Source organism: Helicoverpa zea, chromosome 19, assembly GCF_022581195.2.
Source record: "Helicoverpa zea isolate HzStark_Cry1AcR chromosome 19, ilHelZeax1.1, whole genome shotgun sequence".
In the NCBI taxonomy this organism is placed as follows: Eukaryota; Metazoa; Arthropoda; class Insecta; order Lepidoptera; family Noctuidae; genus Helicoverpa; species Helicoverpa zea.
Window position 1 is genome coordinate 7,882,160 of NC_061470.1, and position 22,717 is coordinate 7,904,876.

The window sequence follows — 22,717 nt, forward strand, 5'->3', positions numbered from 1 at the left end:
GGAACAAAATTGGGGATTATTTGATTGTGGCAAGATATGGAGGCGTTATAAAACAAATGTACGGAGCAATCTTGATCCGTATCTGTAGACGAGTTGTTGACTGAAGATAAGGCGTTTCATTTAGATGATACATTGGCACTTGGAACTGTTTCCAGGTGATTCATTTACGTTGATGTTTTCTGAACTCGATTTCAGGGAAACGAAGAAAATAGACGCAGGATAAATAAGCCTATTTTGTCATTTAACTATCAACATCAGAGCCGATTAGTCGGTCATGCATGCATCTCATAGTGGAAAGATTTCGGAAATACTTAGTAAATATTTTTTTCCTCACCTCAGACCTCACTCAGAAAGTCAAAAATATGTTTGCAATTTAAAAAATATTTAAGTAACTTAGGGGGTATTTCTGAAGCAGCATAGAAGTGTGTTAGGTTTTAAAGACCAGATCTATCTATAGCATATATAGAGAGAGATTCTATTCGCCTTCTCCGTTAATTTACGTCAGCAACTAAGTATTAATTAATATTCACGAATTAAAATTTGAACTGAACGTTATTTTATTTACCTATGACTTGTATTGGATACGCTGAGGTCGTAATATGTACAATGTACATGAAACCCACATATCTATCATATCGTGTGCTGAATAACATTATTTGTAGGTACCTACAAGTACGTACATTCGGGACCTCCCCGTACCCAACAAGTTGGTCATCAATGTCATCAGAACTCGCTCGTGTCCATTCAGATGCATCTTTAATAAAACGTTTAAAATATTGGCAGAGCTAAAATAAATAAATGTGAAAAGGTGACAGTTCAATGTGTTTTATTTCATCTTAATGTCTAGAATCTAGAAAAAAAATTGTACATACTAGGTACGTAGCTACTCTAAGTATGTTGTTTGCTTTGTGTGTTTTTCAGCATTCCCAATTTTTTATCCTACTGAAAAGTGCCAGTGACAATTAATTTGATATCTAGGCAATATTTTTAAATCAATTAAGAAAGTACCTATTTTTTTAAATATAAAAAAACATACCATCTTAAATAAGCCTCACATTCAAAATGTACCTACATAAGTACATATTTCTAAACTTAGAACCTAATGGCATTTTCCTGTTACAATTTATCGTGTCGTCTGATAGTGCGCACGCACTGTTCTGCCTACAAATAAATAAGGCATCGTTTAGTCAACGGCGCATGAGTTGCGAAGTGGCTCTGTCGCGTGGTAGAAGGGAACTAAAGTAAATAACATCAATATGAGATTATTGTATATTTGCTTACTGTTTTCCTGTATAGGATTCTCTGTACAGGTGAGTTTTTCATGACAAACGTAGCTTTTTTTGATTTTTAGCTTTTGGTTTAAAGCCCTTTTTGGTTTTCATATTTTTTATTTTGTCCTAATTAAAAAAAATTGTCAATTTTTAAAAACTTTTGACACAAGTAAATGCCTAAATGTAATTTAGGAAATTCGGTAATTATATAATCTAGGGTTCAAAGTCCATGTTTACGCATTTGTATGACTTTGTCATCGTATTGTTGTCATGTTTTCAGAAACCTACATTTCAGAAACTTTTTCCAAATTCGACATAATCAGAAGGTACTTACAGTCAAAGTTAATTCATTCATGACGTATTTTTTAAGCTTCACAACTAATTTATTCAATTTAAGCCATGTGCACTTTATCTATATTGCAATACATTGTTTACAAAACACTTTTTTGTTCGTTGTTGTCAAGTGCCCAATCAACGCGCCATTCCTTGTAATCGCGTTTATGAACGTTTATTAATAAAGCCACTACATTATGGTTATCATTCAGTATTAAAATTGAAAAAAAAAAATTAAAAGCTGGAAAACACAATGTATAAATATGACTTACGTATCTATTGTATATTCACTGTTATATTAGTAACTATTCGCAAAGTATCTCCTTTATACAATTTAATATTGCCATACATTTGACTACAACTTAGCTTACTATCACATGAAATGGCCAAACGGATAGAAAAAATATTCATTTAGCAAGGAACGTACGCCATTAATCGACCCTAACATCCCATCTTGCACGGAGGGCAGTCACTTCAAACTGCTGGACAACAGATCTATAAATAGCTTCTTGCATTTGCCTTGCATCTTCATTGTTGCTATCAACAGCTTAACTGCAAGATAAGCTGCGCACGAGTGTGTCACGATGTTGCATGTTGATTTCCGATTCTCATTTGTCCTAATAATTAATGTACCTATAAAATATCACGGATAATCACTATTTAAATCCCTTTTTAAAATTTTCCACTTTTTTATCCTCGTGGAAAGTGTAGGTAGTGTATATTTTTGTATATCTAAGTAGGTATGTTTTATTTTAAATATTAAGAGATAATAATAAACATATGTGCACGTGTGTAAAGAAAGCAAAGAATTATACCATTGCAGGGTTGTATGTTAGCGAAAAAACATAGAGAGAGACTTTTGAGACCTAAGAAATTACTTAAATAACTTCAGTAATGACTCCGAGTGGGACTTAAATGCGAAATCCCAGTTTATACACCTTCTTTGTATGTGCGTGTACGTGTAACAGTGGAATCAACTAAAACATACAAGTCGTCGTAACCATACTTTAAAATAATATTTAATTTGCGATAAAATCTATTCTAAGTTTTCATAGAGATTTCTGGTACACATACACACATTATCAATTGTGACCAAATTGCTTTCAGTATTTAACTAAAGGCAGTCAAAGATACCATCAATCATTTTCATGTAGTTTTGTTTCTCATATTTCTTCAAAAGGTTCACAGAGTTTCAGTACTTACGAAGCCTAACTATTTACTTGTCCTCTTAGACGATTCTGTCAAGAATTGGATGAAACACGACGCGGACGGTCGCAGGCTGTCATAATTGTGAAACAATCCTTTTGCAAATCCTACAAGTAGGTACTTTTCATTGAGTGAACATCGTACTCCGTCCACTTTATTTGTATTCAAGAGGTTAGTGACCGTTTCAATTTCATTGTTGCAGTGCACTCTCTCTTTTACTCTCATTCACTGCAAGAAATGCATACATTTAATTTACATCTATAGTTTTATGCTATCCTAGTGCATCATCTTCCACGAACTGCACTTTAGTAAACAGAATAAAATTAAGTTTATCAGAAATAGTTTCCATCGTTTCGTCTCTTTCCAATTCAGATAAAATAGAATAGGATGAAAATATTTTTGTTACCTTCGTGACGTGTGACGAATTTTATCGATTGTGTGGTTATGGATACGAGCCAATTTCAAATTAAGAACCGCGTTGTTTTGCGCGATCATGTTTTTGAAATTATGAAATACATTGTTACGCTGAAAATAAAATTGAGAGAGACCTAATACATTGAAAGATTGAAGTAAAACACAGTATCTAAAGCCACACTAGACCATTTCCACAAAAGAGACTATCAAAACAAACCAAACCAGTTTCACATCCAACCAAGGAAGTCCAACTCGTTTGCCAATTTTGTCTATAGAAAATGTTAACGACCCCAACTTTGTAGCGGTCTTGTAAACAAAGCCAACCTTTACTTGACGTTCTAGGTCAGATCGAACGAGCATGCTCGCTAGGCCATCACTAGAGAGTTCATATTCGTAAACATGAACAGTAGCGACCGAGACTCCGGTATTATCGGATGTCTCGATCTATTTATTGAAGCGATCCGTATCATCTGTGTTTACGTATCTAATTGAATTAAAAATGTCGAAATCAAGACTGTTAATACTATTATGTTTAGTATTAAATTCGTCTGAGGTAATGTAATCATTGATGTGTCTTTCTTTGTTTGTGTCTTTTCTCAAAAGTGTGTGTTTGTGTGATGTTGTTTATTGAGTATTGTGTTCAAAGAATTACGATAATTGATATATACTTAATTGTGTTGCTATCTTGTCTATTTGGGTCAAATATCTGTTGTTTTTAATTTGTTTCATTATTTTTATTTTCTGTATTTGCGTCTTTATGCAATTCTCTTGTTTGCATCCGTGCAGAAATATTGATATCATTAATAAGTATTTTTCCATTTGTTTTTATGATTCATCCAGACATATTATGTTTCCTTTATACTTCTATCTATGTATATATCAAAATCGAAAAACAAAGTAACATCGATAAGATTCGTGTTTGTAAAGACAGTGTGGAAATCTGATTATTATCGTATAGAAACAATACTTGTAGGTATTACTTAAATGGCTTGAAGATATTAACTTGTATACCTATAGACTTAGTTATTAAAGTGCATAAGTGCGTTCTGAATTATTCAATATCTTATTGCACTCCATAAGTTTCATGAAGGTGTTACATTGGTTGTTTGGTACATTATTGAATGTACCAAAACAAAAGTATTCAATGAAACATATCGATTATTTCCACTGACTGAAACGACGATGTTAATCAAAATCAATTTTTGCTCTAATTATGTTTTCTTACCTCCCGAGAAAACTTCCACTAACCTGCTATACATATAGGTACTCGAGGGAATTATTTCCGTAAATAAATCATCTAAAGTGGCAAAGCCGTTTTTAAGCGAATAAATGCACTAAAATCCTATAATCCTCTTCCATTCATTCCATTCAGATTGTCATCATCGTTTACGTATGCCTTGTTTCCAGAAATCGACTCCTCAAGATGATCACTACGTGGGAGCTGTGGTGGAGTACTTAGTGACGGGGAATGTGGCGACCAACCTCGTTAATTATGCCAACCTTATTAAGGAAGCTGCTGATCAGGTATTTTTATATAAAGCTGTTTACTTACTTTCTCCTGCCCTGTTCACTACTTACTCACATTTACAAGCACTTCTGGATAATTCGTATTGACATACGAATGGTCGTCTATCGCAACTTGACACAGGTCACACTGGGAGTAAGAGCCTCACTTGTCTTTCAATAATCTGAGGGTCTTACATAAGGATCGGCATAGCTACCCAACGAAGACTCGGAGTGCCTCGAAATTCTCTTTTGTCAGATAAAGTAACAATCTCCCAAATGGTTACAGGGTGCTGATATTGTGGTGTTCCCTGAGCTGACGCTGACGAACAGCTCGACTTACTTCACGGTTCCAATCTACGGCGCTCTGAAGAATTACCCCATACCAGCGCTCTATCCTACTATGTTTGATGAGGTAAGTCTTGTATGTAAATAATTACAAATCTTTATTGCCAGGAGAGGCAGGCGTATCTCTACCGTCTTTCAACTATTTGTGAGTCATATACCTACCCCAATATGTTCTAAGCAACGAAGGGAGGGAAATTTTCTGCTGTTACCACTAGATCTAGGGGATTTTACATTGAAAGTAAATAAAATAACTACCCAATATTTTTGTTGATACCAAAAACCTAAGTAGTTTTGTCTCTGAAAAGATATGACGTATGAACTCTAAAGTGTGAGAGCTCCTTTTAAATTTCCTTCCTAATGTCTCTATCCTATCTTCATTCTGTGTTCTGACATTCACTCTTATTACCTACTCATATCTTTTCAGTTCATGGTGGCCATATCAACGGCAGCGAGGGCCAATCAGATCTACGTGGTCATCAACGGCCGCGAGATGATGGACTGTACAATTCAGAATACGGGAGAGAATTGTCCTGAAGAGAAGTCTTATATGTTCAACACCAATGTCGTGTTTGATAGGACTGGCGCCGTTATTGACAGGTGAGCCCAGCCTTATAAATAGTAGACCCTGGTCATTATGATATGAGGCATTGTTTTCTGACAAACCAAACGACCAATCCGGGTAAATTGTTTTTTTTTTCTAATCCGTGGTGTAAGTCTCTAGGTAAATCACCACATTTGCTAATTTCTGTCAAAGTCTAGTCTATCAAGTTTCCTCTCTTAAGGTTTTCTTTCACCATTGAACTTATTGCCATGGATTAGAAATCATTCTAGATTCTATGAGTTTTGCTTCAATCGACCTTATTCTTGAGTACCATAAGAGCTTATATTCTCATTCCTACCTTTCAGGTTCCGTAAAATAAACTTGTTCGGAGAGGCGTCTCACACGCCAGCCTTGAAACCTGACCTCGGGGTGTTCACCACAGACTTCGGCGTCACCTTCGGACACTTCATCTGCTTTGACCTGATGTTCCAAATACCTGCTGTGCAGGTTGTGCAGAAGATGAACATTAAAGACGTCATATTCCCCACCATGTGGTTCTCTGAACTTCCTTATTTGACTGGTGAGTGACAAAAATAATTTTCGGAGATATCTTCCGGTTTCAAGAGCAACTTCGCATAGGTAATTAATCATTGACTGAAGGATTGAAGCACAGAAGTACCTAATTCTTTATTACGTTTTCAGCTGTTCAAATCCAGGAGGCGTATGCTTACGCCCTCGATGTCAATTTCTTGGGATCTGGAGCCAACAATGTCAGAGTTGGTAGTGGAGGTACGTATTTTGATTCTCGTTCTAATAACAAAAATATCGTATTAAGAAGGATGGTATCAAGAACGATTATTTACTTTTTTTTCAGGTTCTGGAATATATTCCGGTAAAGCTGGTGCCCTGATCAGTATTATGCCTGGATTACCTACAACTAAAGTTCTTGTGGCGAAAGTGCCTAAAGTACCTGGTGAGGTAAGATCCCTCATAACTCATTAAACTTCTAGAATTGTTGAATCCTCTTTCCTTCTGCCATCTTTGGGATCAAATTATCTAAATAACTTAAGTTTGATCTATTGCCAGCTTGCATTGCATTCGTTTCGAGGATAAGGCAATTATTTTATCATTACCATGATGCTCGTTCATTCCAGGTGTCAGGGACATACCCAGGTCCCATCTACGATGATCCCTTCAACATGAACAACATGCGCCTGATCGTCGACCCGTCCCTCGCGTCACACGTCACCAAGCTCTTAGAGCCAGGCACCCAGGAGTTCACGCTAGTAGACAAGGATGTGTCTTGTACTTTTAGAGTCACGCTTTCTCAAAGGAATAGTGAAATTGTGAGTAGTAGACTAGTTACTTCTTTTTTCGTTACTTAACACTTTAGATATTGCTGTAGTGCATGATGGCTACTTTTTCGTTTTGTATTCTTTTTATTTTAGTTTAGTGTTTAGATTGTTTTAGGTGTTTCTAATATTTTTTAATGTATTATTTATTCATTTTTGGTGTTACTAACATACAACTCCAAATACAATGCGTATTTAGTTTCCACAAACTAACAATTTGCACGCCTCGGGTTTTGCATGATATTAGTGCTTGCTTATACGTTATGTAGTGCATGATAAAGGTAAGTTGGGGTTTTTAACTTTATTCCTAGAGAGATCTCGCTTGATGCGATTTTCAATAATTATATAAAACAAATACTCTTAATTTTGATTTCTACTTCATCGTCATCCTTATAATTAACAAACTTGGCATATTCCTGACAACCTACCAAATAATCTTCACCGTCACCATCATATTTAGCTTATTGATCAACTAAATCCTTGCTTCTTATCGTTGCCCTAACTTCTTCAACAAAGTAATTTATTTTCAGTCGGTGCGGTATCGCGCTTTCATACAAGACGGCACCAACACATACGCTAGACGTGAGATCGGCGTCGTCGCGTGTCTGCTCGTCGCCTGCAAGAACGATAACGTCACTTCTTGCTCTTACAGGTATTTCATCATTCATAATCAGTTGTGCTTTAGATTTCCTACATATGAGACGAACTGTAGCTGCTTTTGGATCAGTATATTCGTAATCTCTCATGGTTTGCTCTGTATTTTTGAATTCATGGAAAAAGTATAATTAATCAATGTTCATCACAAATCATTTAATGTGACTGATCTCTAAGGTTATTATTGAATAAATAATTATCTGAAATCGTTTAATATTTCCAGATACACACAACAAGAAGAAAATGAAATTGAAAAATTGGAAATAGAAATGAATACGTACCGGAACACATACAACGACACACTTGACTGCAATAATATTGAGTACTTCCCTGTGACAGTCAGATACAACAAGTTTCCTCTCAGTCCTAAGAACTTTACTTTCACCTCGAAGGAAAAGGACCAATCTAAATGCGAACAGAAGGAACAAAATCGCTTATCGATCCTTCAGAAAGAAATTATTAGCAGGACCAAAAGAGAGCGTCTCAATTTCAAAATTAACGTGCCTCAACGAGAGTTAATAGCTTTTGGTATCTGGGGAAGGATTTACACAAGGGATGTGGACCATAATAAGGAACCATCTGATGATGATGTTCAGAAATTCAACACTCTGCTAGATGATTTATTCAGTTCAGATGATTAAATGCAAATGACTGTTGAAGAATGTTGTGCCATTTTGATGAATATAAGTAATCTAAGACTGAATTAGTGGTTAAATAATTACGTAAGACAGTTGTTGACTTCAGAATCGAATCATATGGAGTAATATGTGCAAGTTTGAAAGACTATGGAGTCTATAAACATAGTATTGAATGTATTTTTTTTTACAAATTGGATAAAAGATCTTGTTAGTTTTTAATGCTAGTTGGTTGCATGTTATGTTAATCTAGTTTTCTTATATTTTTACCAATATTTGTGTTTCTATGTTCTGTAGTTTTAATTTTTTACGTGCCAAAAGGTTCGTAAGTACTTAATTTTTTGTTCATGTCAGATCATTGCACATTTTGTTTTAAGCCCCGTTCGAATCTGATTTTTTGCCTCATAAATCGATTTATTTTTAATAAACGCTCGCAAAATTGTTGTCGTATAAATATTTATTTTATTGTCCCTGAGTAAACCCCAAAAGACACTCAATTTTGTTCGTACCTTGATTGTCATAACATGTAAAACTTGCAGTTTTGTGCACTCGAAGGATAAAACGATTGAATTAAAAAAATACTGGACTGATTTCTAAATAGAAATGCGCCAAACCGTTCGGGAAGAAGTTTTCAGGCAGGCTATTGCAATACTAGAAGATGAAACTTAGTTACACAGTTTACAAATTTGCCTTTCAATCCTAGTCAGATTTTAAATACAATTTGTTCGTTTGATTCCAGTATTACAGATACAGGGCTGGCGTGTTTAGCGGCGTGCGCTCGTACTCTGGCGTGGCAACTGGCGGTGTGAGGATCTGTGGTGTCTACGCTTGCAGTGGTGATGCTAGAGACACTTGTGGCTCAAGGTAATACTCTTTTTTCATTGATCCTGTCAACATCATAATCATGTGTGCGGTAGGACGATAGCCCATCGATTTTCAAAAAGACCAGTTCGAAAGGCTTGTATCCAGTGCTCTCCATTTTCGTCTGATCGTCTTACTATCTCGTTAACGGCCGTCCTACCCTGTGTTTAACCGTCAGACTCTATTCGAGATTATTCCCATAATGACTGAATGGGTTTTATGTTCTAATTTTCACTGCTCGTATATCTTTGGTTTCAGGTTCGCTCTTTACTTAGCAGACACGACCGCCATCTTTGACGAGCTCACCATTACAGCAACAATGCCAACTCCCAGCCTAGAAGCCGACTTAGATACCAATGACTCCATCGTCTATCCAGTCTCTTCTACAATCTACATCATGCCGTTAGAATCCGAAGAATATTCTTATACTTTCACCCCTAACAATGATGTTACTGTTCACACAATGTCATTGAAGAATAAGAACGCTGAGTTGTATGCGTTCGCTATCTGGGGAAGACGGTTTGCGACTGACGGACAGGTGGAAGATCCTCCTTTGCCAGATGATGAAACCACAACAGAATCAACTTCAGAAGTGACTACACAGTCTTCAGAAGCAACAACAGTGTCAACGTCAGAAGCGACCACGACGACAGAAGCGACTGCCGACGCTTCTGTTGTACATCTTCTGAGCCATACGTTGTTGGTGATGGCCGTAACTGTGATTTGCTACTCACAGTTTTAGAATGCTATAAGTATACGAAAGTCACACAAATATTTTACAAGCGATAAAAATATAGCTACTGATTTGTAGCTGCTTGCGTATTTCAAATTTATTTGATTTGATTCAGCTGAATTGTGTTCTTGTACCTAATTGTATTAGAGATCACAAACTGTATTGTGAATGTGTCTATCACATTTAAATATTAGGCACCTAAACAATTTGTAAAAAGTATTAATTTTAGGTTTAATGTTATGTGTACATACTTAAGTACCTGCACATTTTAAATTAATAAAATATTTATCAACTGTAGCACGGTTCTTGTTTCCTTTTAATATTATCTCGATCTTGAGAGCAGTACTTTAAGAATTTGTAAAATTATCGCGGCTGGTCATTTAAAGATATGGTCGCATGTGGTGTGTATACTTAGTTACGATAAGTGGACAATAAACATATTTATTTGATGGCATCTTTATCGTTTTGTTCCCTTACAACAATCAGGCCCGCCGCTAGCTGTTTGTTCGCCCGCGTGCAAAACCGATTATGCCGCCCTACGACTACATATTATACTGGGTTTTGTCAAAAAATATATAAGGGGGGGGGGTCCAGGGGGTCCAGACCCCCCCACCCATTCATATCCATTTTACTTGTCCAACAGAAAAAAATATGTACATGCACCGCTCTGATTGCAGAAAACGCACTTCCTTTTGGATTCATAAATATTGCAATAGGTACATTAGGTACATAACATATATTACACATAACTTTTTATTTACTTGAAATGCTCTAAGTCTTAGAGTAACCTAAGAAGTCCTGGGTTAGCCCATAAGCAGACTAAGCAATTGCTTAGGGCATCAATGCAGTGCAATCATTACCCAAGTGGCCCCTATGTATTGAAAGATTGTGATTAATGTTAGTAGTTACCAACATAATGTATATCAAAGTGCTTAGAATAGATTATGGGTAACTTAAACTAACGAACTTAAATATCTATAGCAATGTTTAATTTCAGTAAAATATGTTATTAATGGTTTTTCGTGGGTTGCCCATTGAAAAAGTCAACGCATGAGACATATTTCATATGTAAGGAAGCGCGAGCGAAGCGAGCGCGAAATTTTTTTAGTCTAAGGACACAAAACAAATAAAAACCACTGTAAATTAACAAAGCAAAGTCAAAAAGTAAGATATACTCAGAAATGAAGTGCAAATGTACATGAAGCCGCGAGCGAAGCGAGCGCGATTTTTTCCTTAGAGTTTTCATGAAGTAAACATATCATAAAAAGCCAAAGTGAACAAAAAGCTATAACGGACGTGCGCGAAAAATGATTTTCCGGAATTGAATGCCTCAACAATTCAACAAAGATAAATTGCGATTGCGATATCTGACATGAAGGTGCGAGCGCAGCGAGAGCGAATTTTTTTGGGGATGCAAAGGATGAACCCGTCAAAATTGATAGGGGACGACCAAAGCGAGGGCGGCTTTTTCTGAAATTTTATTGCTAATCTACTCATCTATTTTTAGTAAAAATATTTTTATTACGTAATTATGGTTTAATTTTGCCGTATGGGTTAATTTTGCCGCCCCCTAAATAGTGCCGCCCAGGGCATTTGCCCCCCTGCTCTCTCCCCCCACGCTACGCTAATGGTTGATCTTAAATCGTTTTTAATAATTGAAACCAACAGATGTAACTGAAACCGGCAGTGTAAGTAATATTCTTAGCGCTATGGCTGTGTTCGGAAATATTGAAATCAAATAATTGGTAAAAAGATATTGTATTTTTTTAATATTACGTGATAGGTCGCTCGATTTGCCGCCCCCTAGGACGTGCCGCCCGCGTGCGGTGCACGCCTTGCACGCCCGCTTACGGCGGGCCTGACAACAATGACTTGTAAATTATTTTTGTTTGATCACTTTTTTTTTTCTCACACTGGGGAAAACCCATATATACCCGTTATCGATGTCATATTTTCAAGATTGGAAGGGTTGTCGTTGTTAGCCTATCAGAGATTCCACAAACTTTTTTTCATAGATGACTTTGGTTTCGGTGAATCCTGCAAGTTTACCATAGAACATAGGTACATTATAAAAAAAAAACAAAAAGCTTGACTTTTCGCTAGTCTGAAGATTGAAAAAGAAAAATTCAACTAAACTACAGTTCAAGAATACTACAAGAAACATACTTATGACCGCGTTTCATGGTTGTGGCTGGTGACCCATGTGACTTATAAATGGCTTATGTTTAACTGATAACCAGATATAGTAACAAATAGCAGACAAAAATAGTAAATGATCACCAAAATGAAACTCGCATTTTAATGTAAAATTATAACCAAAGTTTTAACACTTTGCTATCCTGTTTAAGTGGAATTACTTCAAAATAAATCATGCGTAAGCCAAAAATAGTAAATGATCACCAAAATTAAACCACCATTTTAAAGTAAGATTATAACCAAAGTTTTTAAATTCTGCTATCCTATTTAAGCAAAATGAGTCCAAATAAATCATTGTTATCCCAAAAGTAGTAAATGATCACCAAAAGTAGTAAATGATCATCAAAATTATACCAGCGTTTTAATATAAAATGATCAGTTTTTACTTCTTGCTATCCTGTTTAAGTAAACTGACTCCAAAAAAATCAGTTTGGCCTGATACAATAAATGTAATAACATTAAGGGGACCCTTTTCCTGCACTAGGGTGGAAAATTGTCTATTGCATGCCTCTAAACAGTGCGATAAGAATGTGTTTTCGAGGGAGTGTATTGAGAAACACATTCTTCTTCTTCTTTCCCCTGCCCTGTTCCCAATTTTATTTGGGGTCGGCGCAATATGTCATTTTCTTCCATTTTCCCCTGTCACTCGTCATACTGACACTCACTCCCTTCCTATAGGTGCTCTTCACACTGCCCCGCATCACGCTGCATCTTGCGTGTCGACGCACCTACGCGCGTTCCTGCGGGAGTGCAGATCTGCATCATCGTGCGGGTTTTTCACGCACTCACGCGCGTAGGTGCGTTTTGTAAATTCACGCACAGCGAGTTCCATTTTCAAATATACACGTCACGCCCATTCAAAATCACGCGCGGCATTGCGGGATTCAGTGTGCCATACCTTGCGTCTCGCCCCGCACCTACGCGCGGGGGTGCGTGTTTCTCCGCATGTATGTGCGTGATCCGCATGAACGCGCGTGGATGCATTTTCAGTGTGTTGGACTATGCGTGTTTTCCATATAAACGGAGATATTTCCATACAACGGAAAAAACGCATCCACGCACTACGCTGCATCATGCGGGGCAGTCTGATAATCGCCTAACTCATCATCTTTCAGGCAATCCATCCATCGCGGCACAGCGCGGCGTTCACGGTGCGGTGGGAGGGGCGCATATTTTGATAGCGCATGCACTGCAACTTTATTTGGTAATAAGCCCACATTTTATGGCAATCACAGTGATTTAGGCAAAAATAATACATTAATTTGGTCGTCAAGAGTTGGTGATCATTTACTTTTGGTGGTCGAATATAATTTAAAGTGGAGTCGTGACTAAAATAGCTGGTACTATTACATTTTTAGACTTTATTTTTCTGGTGTTCAGTAGATATTTTTGGTTACAAAACTAAGGGTATCAAAGCATTTTATGGTGGTCATTATATTTGTTCCCCTTATAAATTATCTGAGTAACATAATGTTTTTGAGATCATTTCGGAATTTTCGATCGTTATATCGAAAAAAATCACATGACTTCGATAATCCATTACATACTTACATCGTAAAATCCAGTTACTCAACTATTGCTACATTATTGCGCCATTGTTTTTCTTACCTGCGTCTAACAAGGTGAACTTATTTTTAAAAGTCATCATCAATTTAAGAGCCCAGCTCTTGTCGGTGCAGCTCCTTCCATTTATACCTATCTAGCGCCAACTCCTGAACTTCCTTATACGTCACAACATTCACCTTCTTTAATTTGTGTGATGTAGCTATACAATATAACTTCTGTTGGTATTTCACCAGATAGCTCATTCATAGAACGAGCTCGCTCAGGTTCTGTGAAGAAGAATAGCTAGTTTTATTTCTTTTGGCTTACAGATACCAAAACGGTCAGGGATTAAATTTTCGTCAACGGAACATTCACCTTTTTCTCTAGCAAGAAGGTAGGTAACAACATAAATAACATTGTCAGAAACTGATGTCGTGATATCGAAAGGTATTTTCTGTCATGGCACTGGAGAGCGTTAATCACTAGATATGTTATAGAAGTCAGTATATAGGCAGAGGGAATGTCACAGTGTCTACACAGCGCTTTGACCATTCTCAACTGGAATCCTCTACAAGAGTTTGACCTCCAGCTAATGTTAACGAACTAGATCATGTCCCCCATCCTCCGAGCCTTTTTCCCAACTATTTTGGGGTCGGCTTCCAGTCTAACCGGACGCAGCTGAGTACCATTTTACAAGGAGCAACTGACCTCCCCAACCGTTACCCGGGCAACCTAATACCCCTTGGTTAGACTGGTGTCAGACTTACTGGCTTCTGACTACTCGTAACGACTGCCAAGGATGTTCTATGACAGCCGAATGAGATCATGTCTTGTGCCTAATGAAGAAAAGCGGAAAGTTAGGAAAATAAAATTTGTAGCACGCGACGTTAACCGCACGTTACGAATTTCAAGATAGAACAAACTATTTGTGGTTTGTGAATGAGATAAAAATGTTTATTTCATCTTCTTCTAAGCTGATAACGCGTGTCATGACACTGCTTGTTATTTGTATTACATCAATTTTAGTGGTATCTACAGGCTGTTCTTGAAAAATTATTCCATTTACTTTGTTTGAAAAAAATATTTTTACGTAGGTATTTTATTTTTTTCTTTGTGCTAATCGACATATATTAACCAGTATATTAACGTATTTAATTTAATGTGATTAGGCCACACCCCGTTTAAGGTAGTACATAAGGGGAGTACTTAGAGGGAGTATATAAGAAAGTATATAAGGGGAGCACATAACGGGAGTCCATAATAAAGTATATAAGGAAGTACATAAGGAAGTTCATAAGGGGAGTGTAATAATATACCTACATAAGAAAGTACATAAGGGGTGTACATAATGGGAGTACATAAGGGGAGTACATAATAAAGTATAAGTCCAAACATTTCTCCCATTCTCCTTTTATGGAAAGGGGTTCTTATCCGTTAGTATTTGAGAAAACCGTGACACTAGGACTTGTTCGATCATTTAAAGTTTTTTTTAAATAAGAAGATGAAGACTACTAGGACGATGTTGGTGATTTAGAATTCGATGTGATTTGTAGGACAGAAGAAAATATAAAACTTCCGTTTCGTTGTGCCTAGTCGGCTGTAACCGGTTTCCTGGTTTTTTCATACTTGGCACCTTGCAGCATGATTACCGAAGTTAGTCTAATAAGTTAGTAAAGTTAGTATCTTCGGTTAGCATTTTCTCACTCAACTAATTATAAGTAAGTATAAAGGTGGTAGGAGCATCGAGCATCTAACCACTTTCAACCATGGTGCTCGATATAAAGTAACGAGTCATCTATACGTACACAACTCCTCTGATTGAGCCATTTTTTTTAAACTTAAGCATTGATGCAAGTGGTCACTGACTTTCCTAATAGGCCTCAACTCAGGCTCATATACCTTAGAGACACGCTTGGAAAGCACAGAAGTCCTATAATTCAAAGAACCAGGGTTTACTTAAAAATAAACACCATGTAGCTATTGACAGTTTGATGTCAATGATTTTAATCAGCTTACAACTATCTACGAGAAACTGTAGTCTCTCAGTATGCACACCGCCACTTCACACGATACTCACACATACATGACATAACATCTATACTGTATAATGTAAATATCACATCAACCTTGTTAGATACGCGGCGAATACCGTGTGTAACTCCATACATATAAGTCCACTACTCAATCAATCTCGCATTCGAAGTTCAAACGTTATTGATGGTGGATATTCAATTGTTTTTTTGTTCGATTATCAAATATTCAAAATGGTGAAAAATATTAGAGTGCTGGTTATCTACACGGGCGGTACTTTTGGTATGCTGAAGAATGAGAAAGGAGGTTGGTCAATCTATTATTTTATATTTTTAAACGGTTAATTCTCTATTTTTGATTCAGTAACTTACACTACAATATATATAAGTTTTAGCGTGTGTTAAATTGAAGTTACACAAATAAATGCTCCTGTTAATTATTGCGGTGCTACGAAGATGGAAAAACTTTTATATTGGCCGCATTACTATTTCATTTTATTCAAATAGAGGTCACAATACCGGTTTTCAGCAAACACATTATCTACCCAGTCTAGCCTTATTAATGTCGTAATTTTATTCTTCCAGTATTGGTACCACAGAAGAACATCGAGCATCGAGTGATCAGGAAGTTACCACAGCTGCATGACAATGAATATTGGCAAAAACACCTGCAGGGCACAGATCTTCAGGAGTACCTAGCTATACCAGGTAGGTTGATAAACATAGATGTGTTGAGGGCCTCAGGCTACTTAAACGAAAAAAAAACAGTTAATTGTTAGGTTGGTGAGATACCCAGCAGTGCGCTGTGCCGGGGCTTCGGGGTTGTTCGAAAGGGTTACCGCGGCCCTGGTACATAAATGGCTAAAGAAGGTATATGATGGGTTTTAGTTAGTAAGAGTCTGACACTCCCTCGCGCTGCACCCACAGAGTAAGTGGTCATTAGATGATTTCCCACCAAAAAATGTTCATGTGGAGATAGACGAAGTTTGGTTATCTGTATGGGTTCTATTTTTAAGTTAACTTAGGAAGTCAATAGGGCATTGGATAGATAATAAACACATATGCAATATTTAAACGTACAGAATCATATTCTGAGAAATTGTTGTATCATATCTCATTTGTAATTAATAGGTGTTTACATTAAAATTATAATTTGAGAAGTGGAGTTTCCCAGATTTTAAATATTTGCCAGAAGCGATAACAGATGTACAAAGATAAGGTTTATTGAGAACATTACGTAATTAAATAAATGTAACACCTGTTTCCGATTCATAAATACTTTTTCATATAGGACAAATTAATTTTCAGATGGAAAAGACACAGAACATAAAATCTTGTACAAAATCTACGAATATGATGAGCTCAAAGACTCTTCAGACTTCACAATGGACGACTGGATCAAACAGGCGAGAGATATAAAGGTAAATACTTGTACTTATCTTTTAGTTTCTTAAAACAACTCGCACTTGACTTGGATGAGCAGTTTTTGAATCTACAGAACATGCTATCTGTTATGTAGGTATCTATACTTCATCACTGGCAATCGGGTGGTTTGAAAATAATATTGAGCTTCTAAAAAATGCAAAACCCCGCCTGAGTCAAAACATGCATATGCAAATTAAAACAAAGGGCAGTAGAAAAAAAAGTTGAATAATACAGGTAGAAGTTCCCCCTTCTAGGTGATGAAGTGTTATCAGTATCTCCATAAATAGTTTAAGTTTATTGCGATTTTGGCTAACGGTATGATATCTCAAAATTTGTTTATTTGCAGAAATTCTACCACGACTACGACGGTTTCGTGGTGCTCCACGGCACGGACACGACAGCTTATGGTGCCTCTATCCTATCGTTCATGCTGGAGTCTGTTGGCAAGACTGTCGTACTCACTGGAGCACAGGTACGATCAAGGACGTTCAAAATAATGTGCAGTTATCGTCACTTTAGCTTTGCTCCCCTGAACTCAAATATTTGATGCCTTGTGCATATGCAGTATAAGGTGTTAATTTTCATTTTTAATGATAATGAGGTAATTGAAGAGGATAATATGAGAAGCGGTTATGTAGCAATATTCTTGATATCACATTCCAGTACAGATCTGCAGTTGATTCTAATGCAGCATATCGGATGAGTAGCACCTAAACAAAAGACATTTCACTATTGACGAGAATGACAAAGTCTAGACGTATGACGTGTTTATGAGTGACGTATAATGAGTTTTTTCCTAGATCCCCATATTTCAACCTCGCAGCGACGGCAACAATAACTTGTTTTGCGCCGTGATGATCGCCGCCACACAGCACATACCAGAAGTCACCGTGTTCTTCGGAGCCAGGCTTTTTAGAGGCACCAGGTACGACCGCCACGCCTTACTTAATCTATACTAATATTATAAAGAGGAAAACTTTGTTTGTTTGTTTGGTTGTAATGGATAAACTCAAAAACTACTGGACCGATTTTAAATTTTATCCCGGTGCGGGCAGTAGCTCCCACGGGACGCGGGTGAAACCGCGGAAAAACGGCTAGTACTTTATATCAAGGTTTTATGAACTTTCTTCGTATACTATTCTAAAAACATGTTATGACTTTTCCCTGTTCTAAACTATTCACAGATTTTCATCTTAATTGCTTCAACCTGTCTAGAGTTACAAGTTTTGTAACTACCTACTGTATATTAGTTACACTACTTACTGTTGTATTCCTGTTTATCAAAAAGTTTGACCTTCGACAAAAATCAGCATCTAGGTATAATGTGTTGCTCTTTTCTTTAAATTCAACAATTTCATCATGGGTACTTCATCAAAATCTTCATTTCTTTTTCTATCCATTCGCAGAGTAAAGAAAGTATCAAACACAAAGATCTACGCGTTCGACTCCCCCAACTTCCCCGCACTGTTGGAAGCCAAGGCGACGCTGGAGGTGGACCCAAAGATGCTGATACATCCGCCCGGCTCTGTGCCCAACGAGTGCAGGTTGCACGACCAGCTCTGCAGGAAGGTCTATATACTGAAGATGGCGCCAACTATAGAGCCTGAGATTATTAGGGCTGTGTTCTCGGGGATGGAAGGTAAGGACTTTGTCCCGGTACAAATACCTACAAGTAATAGGATTTTAAAAACTTCTTGCTTATCAATGCTTTAGATTTAGAGAAGTTAATTTTAAGTAAGTTGATTTAGAAGAATTGGTTAGTTGAAGAAGCATTTGGAAGATGTCATTTTGACGAAGTTATTGTCAGTTCTCTATAGACAGGATATTAAATATGTTGATGTTCAAAAATATTACTTACCTACCTACATGGATGATCGTAGATCATGTTTCGGTTTTATATAACGAAAATACGGTATTGAGGTGCGACATTTCAGCTTAGACGAGTTAAAGCTATTTATAAAACTGTCATGTCTGTCATTTATATTCCAGGTGTAGTATTAGAAACGTACGGCAACGGTAACATCCCCATCAAACGCAAGGACATCTACAAGGAGATCGAGGCGGCCGTGAAGAACAAGGTGCTGGTGGTGAACGTGACGCAGTGCATCAACGGCACCGTCATCGCCAAGCCGCTGTATGAGACTGGGCTGGTGAGTACATCACTCAATTGCCGTGCTTTTCGATTAGAAACGGCGGTTGGCGACTCCTGAATCCACGCATTCCACTATAATATTTTTGCGCACCTCCAAATAATATTTCTATACAGCGATTCGCCCGAAGTTTGGAGCAGCGCAAAGTTTGTTATGTCGACAAATGTTGGTGGATTGTTGGCCACCTAAATTGGCGGGCTTTTGAATTAGAAATGGCGGTTCACAACTTCTAAACACAGGTGAGCGCATGGTACTGTACCATTCTACTTGCGGAGAGCCGCAATTATAGTTCGGCCATTCAGAGAATGCGTTCCTGACACGTCGCGATTGAACTGACGACGTATAGTTCGGCCATTCAGAGAATGCGTTCCTGACACGTCGCGATTGAACTGACGACGTAACTACATTCATTGATTATTGATATAATAATGTTGTTTTAATGCTCCTCAATTGTTAAAACGGTAAACAACCAGCAAAAATATTTTTATCGTAACTGCAACGCCATTGCAAAGTTACGTCGTCAGTTCAATCGCGACGTGTCAGGAACGCATTCTCTGAATGGCCGAACTATAATAACATTCATTGATTATTGATATAATAATGTTGTTTTAATGCTCCTCAATTGTTAAAACGGTAAACAACCAGCAAAAATATTTTTATCGTAACTGCAACGCCATTGCAAAGTTACGTCGTCAGTTCAATCGCGACGTGTCAGGAACGCATTCTCTGAATGGCCGAACTATAAGTTTACCATTCTTTCTGACTGATGGTGGTCCGTCCCCTCAGTGTAATGGGAATTTGTGTCTAGATTTATCTTTTTTTTTGGCAAAAAGTGGTGAATAATATTCTTTTTCCCCAGCTCCTATTAGAATGTGGCGTTGTTCCTGCTTACGATATGACAGCTGAGGCAGCGTGGGCCAAGCTGTGCTATGTTCTATCAAAGAAGGAACTGAGTTACGAGGAGAAAGTTAAAGTAAGTAGACTTTTTTTCTTTATTATTTACTAGCAGTTTTACCACAGTTTCATCAGTGTCCCGTGAAAAATACTCAAGTGCCTATTCTAATCTAGTATAAATATTAGATTAAATATAGACGACGTGGAGATTGTGTTACTTACTTACCAATAGTGAAAGAATTTGTGAAATTGGTTTAGTAGATTCAGAGTCATAGGCAAATAGACAAATAAAACAAAACATTTTTTTAACAACATGTTCAAGTTCTAATAAATACTGAATGCTACTGAAAATGCTAACTTCTAGCGTTTTTATATTGCTAATTGGTTTAATCTTCTTAATTTCATGACTGTTCATTAATATAGCTTTTTTATTTTTTACAGTTAATGAAGACTAATATCAGAGGCGAGATGTACAATCCAACAAACTAATTTATTTATATTTTAAGCGATCTAAGTTTAATTTAATTGTGAATAAACTATTCTTAACTACATTCTTATGTCTCATTTTTTTATGCAAAAAATCATTGCTGTTTTTTCCAAATGAGCTACTAAGATCGAACTATTAGTAATCTAATAAGATTTGGTATTTATGTCTGGTAATTTATATATCTTAGAAAATTCAGCAAAACCGTAGAAATGTAGGTATGGTTTTGTAATGAAAAACCAAAATTATTACACATCTTTTTATTAAAAATAATCATTTAGCTTATCCAATATCATAAAGAATTCAATTCAGATACATTTCTTGTGCAATTACAATAATTAAAAAATCCACGAAATTGTACTTAAAACAATAGCAACAACATTGAAAAATAACAAAACTATACCAAAGAAATTATATTATTTCATTAATTATTTATAATAATCATAATTAAAAAGATAAAATGTCAATTTAATGTATAAATGCTTAGATTGTGAATACAACACACACACGCCACACAAAATATTCGCAATTCTTATTTAAAAGTAAGATTTTATCGATATATCGATATCGACAAGCTAACATCCATACGAACACAAAGAAAATTCAAAAGATTCATTATAAGAAGCTGATGTAACCAAGCCCAATTGATTGAAATCACACAATTATATTGCGGGAACAGCTTCAAAACACCTATTTAAGTATTTTCTGTTAAATATCAGAAATATATTTCAAGCAAAAGTTGTACATTTTAATAATTTGATATTGATTTATTGACGGCGATAAGATACTTCACACAATAGGGTAAACTACTGAAAAAGGCAGTGCCTAAAAGAACACATTGTCTTAACTTTAACTCCTACACAGTTGTACAAAATCTAAATTTCTATAAGACAATAATTTACCTGTAGTCTTTCTATTGAAAAATATACATCTTCGGTTAACACGGTACGCTAGTACATAAACGTTATGTGCTACAAGTTATATACTAGATAGGCAATACACATTATGTACAACATGTAACATAATAAATGTAAGTTTAGATTCGGCTACCGAATCGATTTTTAGATACTTAGGTAAATTTTTTTCTTAAAAAATAATCGTAAGTAAACTAATGCGTAGCCTTTGCTAAACTGGTCGAAATAGTCGAATATGAAACGTGAAATAAGATGTTAAAAGTGTAATAATATCATTTTAAATTAATTTTATGACGGGTTGAGCCGTTGGCGTCGACCATTTGCGTAGACAGACGCGGCGCGGCTCGTTCGGTCTGAATATCAGGCCCAAGTTCACCCCCAAAAACGACAATTTGTCGAAGAAGACGGGTCTTTATTATGTTTATAAAAAAAGGGCCTCAATATATCAAGATCTTAAAGACTACAAAATTCAAATTACTATCAGAAATTCATACAATCAGATCAATGATAACTAAATAAAAGTTAGTGGAGTGCGTTTCTTACTATGTTGTATGTTGTACATGAAATGACGTAAATATTCGAATACTTATATCGATTTGATCGGACACGACCCCAACGTTATGAGGAAGAAAGAGGTATATAACATACTTGATACTTGACTTCTCACACTAAGATTAAAGGAAATACATATTTGAATAGGCTCGATGCCTAGAGTATAATCGAAAGGTCTTATCTCCAAAAAGATGTAGGTGAGATTTGTACTTTATTTCAAGTGCTGTAAGATAAATTTTCCAGCGTAGAAAGTGTGGTATATTTCCTTTTATCTTAGTCCGAGCTTACATAATACAGTTGAAAAAATAATATTGCTTACACAGGTATAAATTGTACCATGATATTGTGGTGTTTGACGCGGTAACTTATGGCACTGTTTCCATTGTTCTGCCGTGCGGCGTTGCCATTGGTCGATGGTATGTGCGGCACGACTGTTGGCTCCCTCTGATTGGTTCTTAGCATGCTGCAACTTCAGGCGTCTTCTTTTTACTGGTGCCCGCTGACATTGAGGGATCTGGTGAATGCATTCCTGAGTTAGATTTCACAGTTCTGAGGAAATTGGTGACGGAATGCAATTGATGTTAAATTAGGAAACTTTAAAAGAGTTGTATATTTAAAATAACGAAAAAAACAATCGGTAACAATCGAACACAGCAGCAAAGAGAAACTACAGCAA

General features: G+C 36.6%; 3 protein-coding genes across 9 annotated transcripts in view; 2 read left to right on the top strand and 1 right to left on the bottom strand.

The window, feature by feature from the left end:
* The first annotated feature begins 1,152 nt into the window (after positions 1 to 1,152).
* LOC124639500 (vanin-like protein 3) lies at positions 1,153 to 10,305 on the top strand. 3 transcript variants are annotated; one of them, XM_047176892.1, is made up of 10 exons: positions 1,153 to 1,310; positions 4,632 to 4,748; positions 5,017 to 5,142; positions 5,500 to 5,672; positions 5,982 to 6,196; positions 6,319 to 6,405; positions 6,491 to 6,594; positions 6,771 to 6,962; positions 8,997 to 9,121; positions 9,377 to 10,305. In XM_047176892.1, the coding sequence occupies exons 1-10, from the start codon at positions 1,257 to 1,259 to the stop codon at positions 9,858 to 9,860; spliced, it is 1,677 nt and encodes a 558-aa protein (XP_047032848.1). In that variant the 5' UTR covers positions 1,153 to 1,256; the 3' UTR covers positions 9,861 to 10,305. The 3 variants fall into 3 exon arrangements, with proteins under 3 accessions (XP_047032848.1, XP_047032850.1, XP_047032849.1); XM_047176894.1 differs by lacking the exons at positions 8,997 to 9,121; positions 9,377 to 10,305 and adding exons at positions 7,499 to 7,620; positions 7,846 to 8,711 and having other exon boundaries at positions 1,154 to 1,310; XM_047176893.1 differs by lacking the exon at positions 1,153 to 1,310 and adding an exon at positions 3,616 to 3,777.
* A 5,359-nt stretch (positions 10,306 to 15,664) lies between these two features.
* Positions 15,665 to 20,640, top strand: LOC124639675 (L-asparaginase-like). 2 transcript variants are annotated; one of them, XR_006985477.1, is made up of 9 exons: positions 15,665 to 15,929; positions 16,208 to 16,330; positions 16,931 to 17,043; positions 17,394 to 17,519; positions 17,848 to 17,972; positions 18,454 to 18,686; positions 19,037 to 19,482; positions 19,941 to 20,170; positions 20,533 to 20,640. XR_006985477.1 is itself a non-coding variant. In XM_047177120.1 (9 exons), the coding sequence occupies exons 1-9, from the start codon at positions 15,857 to 15,859 to the stop codon at positions 20,578 to 20,580; spliced, it is 1,116 nt and encodes a 371-aa protein (XP_047033076.1). In that variant the 5' UTR covers positions 15,675 to 15,856; the 3' UTR covers positions 20,581 to 20,640. The 2 variants fall into 2 exon arrangements, 1 of the variants encoding a protein (XP_047033076.1); XM_047177120.1 differs by having other exon boundaries at positions 15,675 to 15,929; positions 19,037 to 19,197; positions 20,057 to 20,170.
* A 1,716-nt stretch (positions 20,641 to 22,356) lies between these two features.
* LOC124639745 (flotillin-2) overlaps positions 22,357 to 22,717 on the bottom strand; it is a 279,960-nt gene continuing 279,599 nt past the window's right edge. For all 4 annotated transcript variants that reach the window (XM_047177210.1, XM_047177211.1, XM_047177212.1 and 1 more), the window contains one exon: positions 22,357 to 22,555. In XM_047177210.1, coding sequence (XP_047033166.1) covers positions 22,497 to 22,555 — 59 coding nt within the window. In that variant the 3' untranslated portion in view covers positions 22,357 to 22,496. The remainder of the gene's footprint in view (positions 22,556 to 22,717) is intronic.

Excerpts from the sequence above, each read along its gene's own strand:
- LOC124639675 (XM_047177120.1), top strand. The coding sequence starts at position 15,857 with ATGGTGAAAAATATTAGAGTGCTGGTTATCTACACGGGCGGTACTTTT. Across the intron at positions 17,973-18,453 it reads AGGCTTTTTAGAGGCACCAG|AGTAAAGAAAGTATCAAACA; the intron begins GTACGACCGCCA and ends ATCCATTCGCAG. Across the intron at positions 19,198-20,056 it reads CGCTGTATGAGACTGGGCTG|CTCCTATTAGAATGTGGCGT; the intron begins GTGAGTACATCA and ends CTTTTTCCCCAG.
- LOC124639500 (XM_047176892.1), top strand. The coding sequence starts at position 1,257 with ATGAGATTATTGTATATTTGCTTACTGTTTTCCTGTATAGGATTCTCT. Across the intron at positions 6,406-6,490 it reads TGTCAGAGTTGGTAGTGGAG|GTTCTGGAATATATTCCGGT; the intron begins GTACGTATTTTG and ends CTTTTTTTTCAG. Across the intron at positions 9,122-9,376 it reads AGAGACACTTGTGGCTCAAG|GTTCGCTCTTTACTTAGCAG; the intron begins GTAATACTCTTT and ends CTTTGGTTTCAG.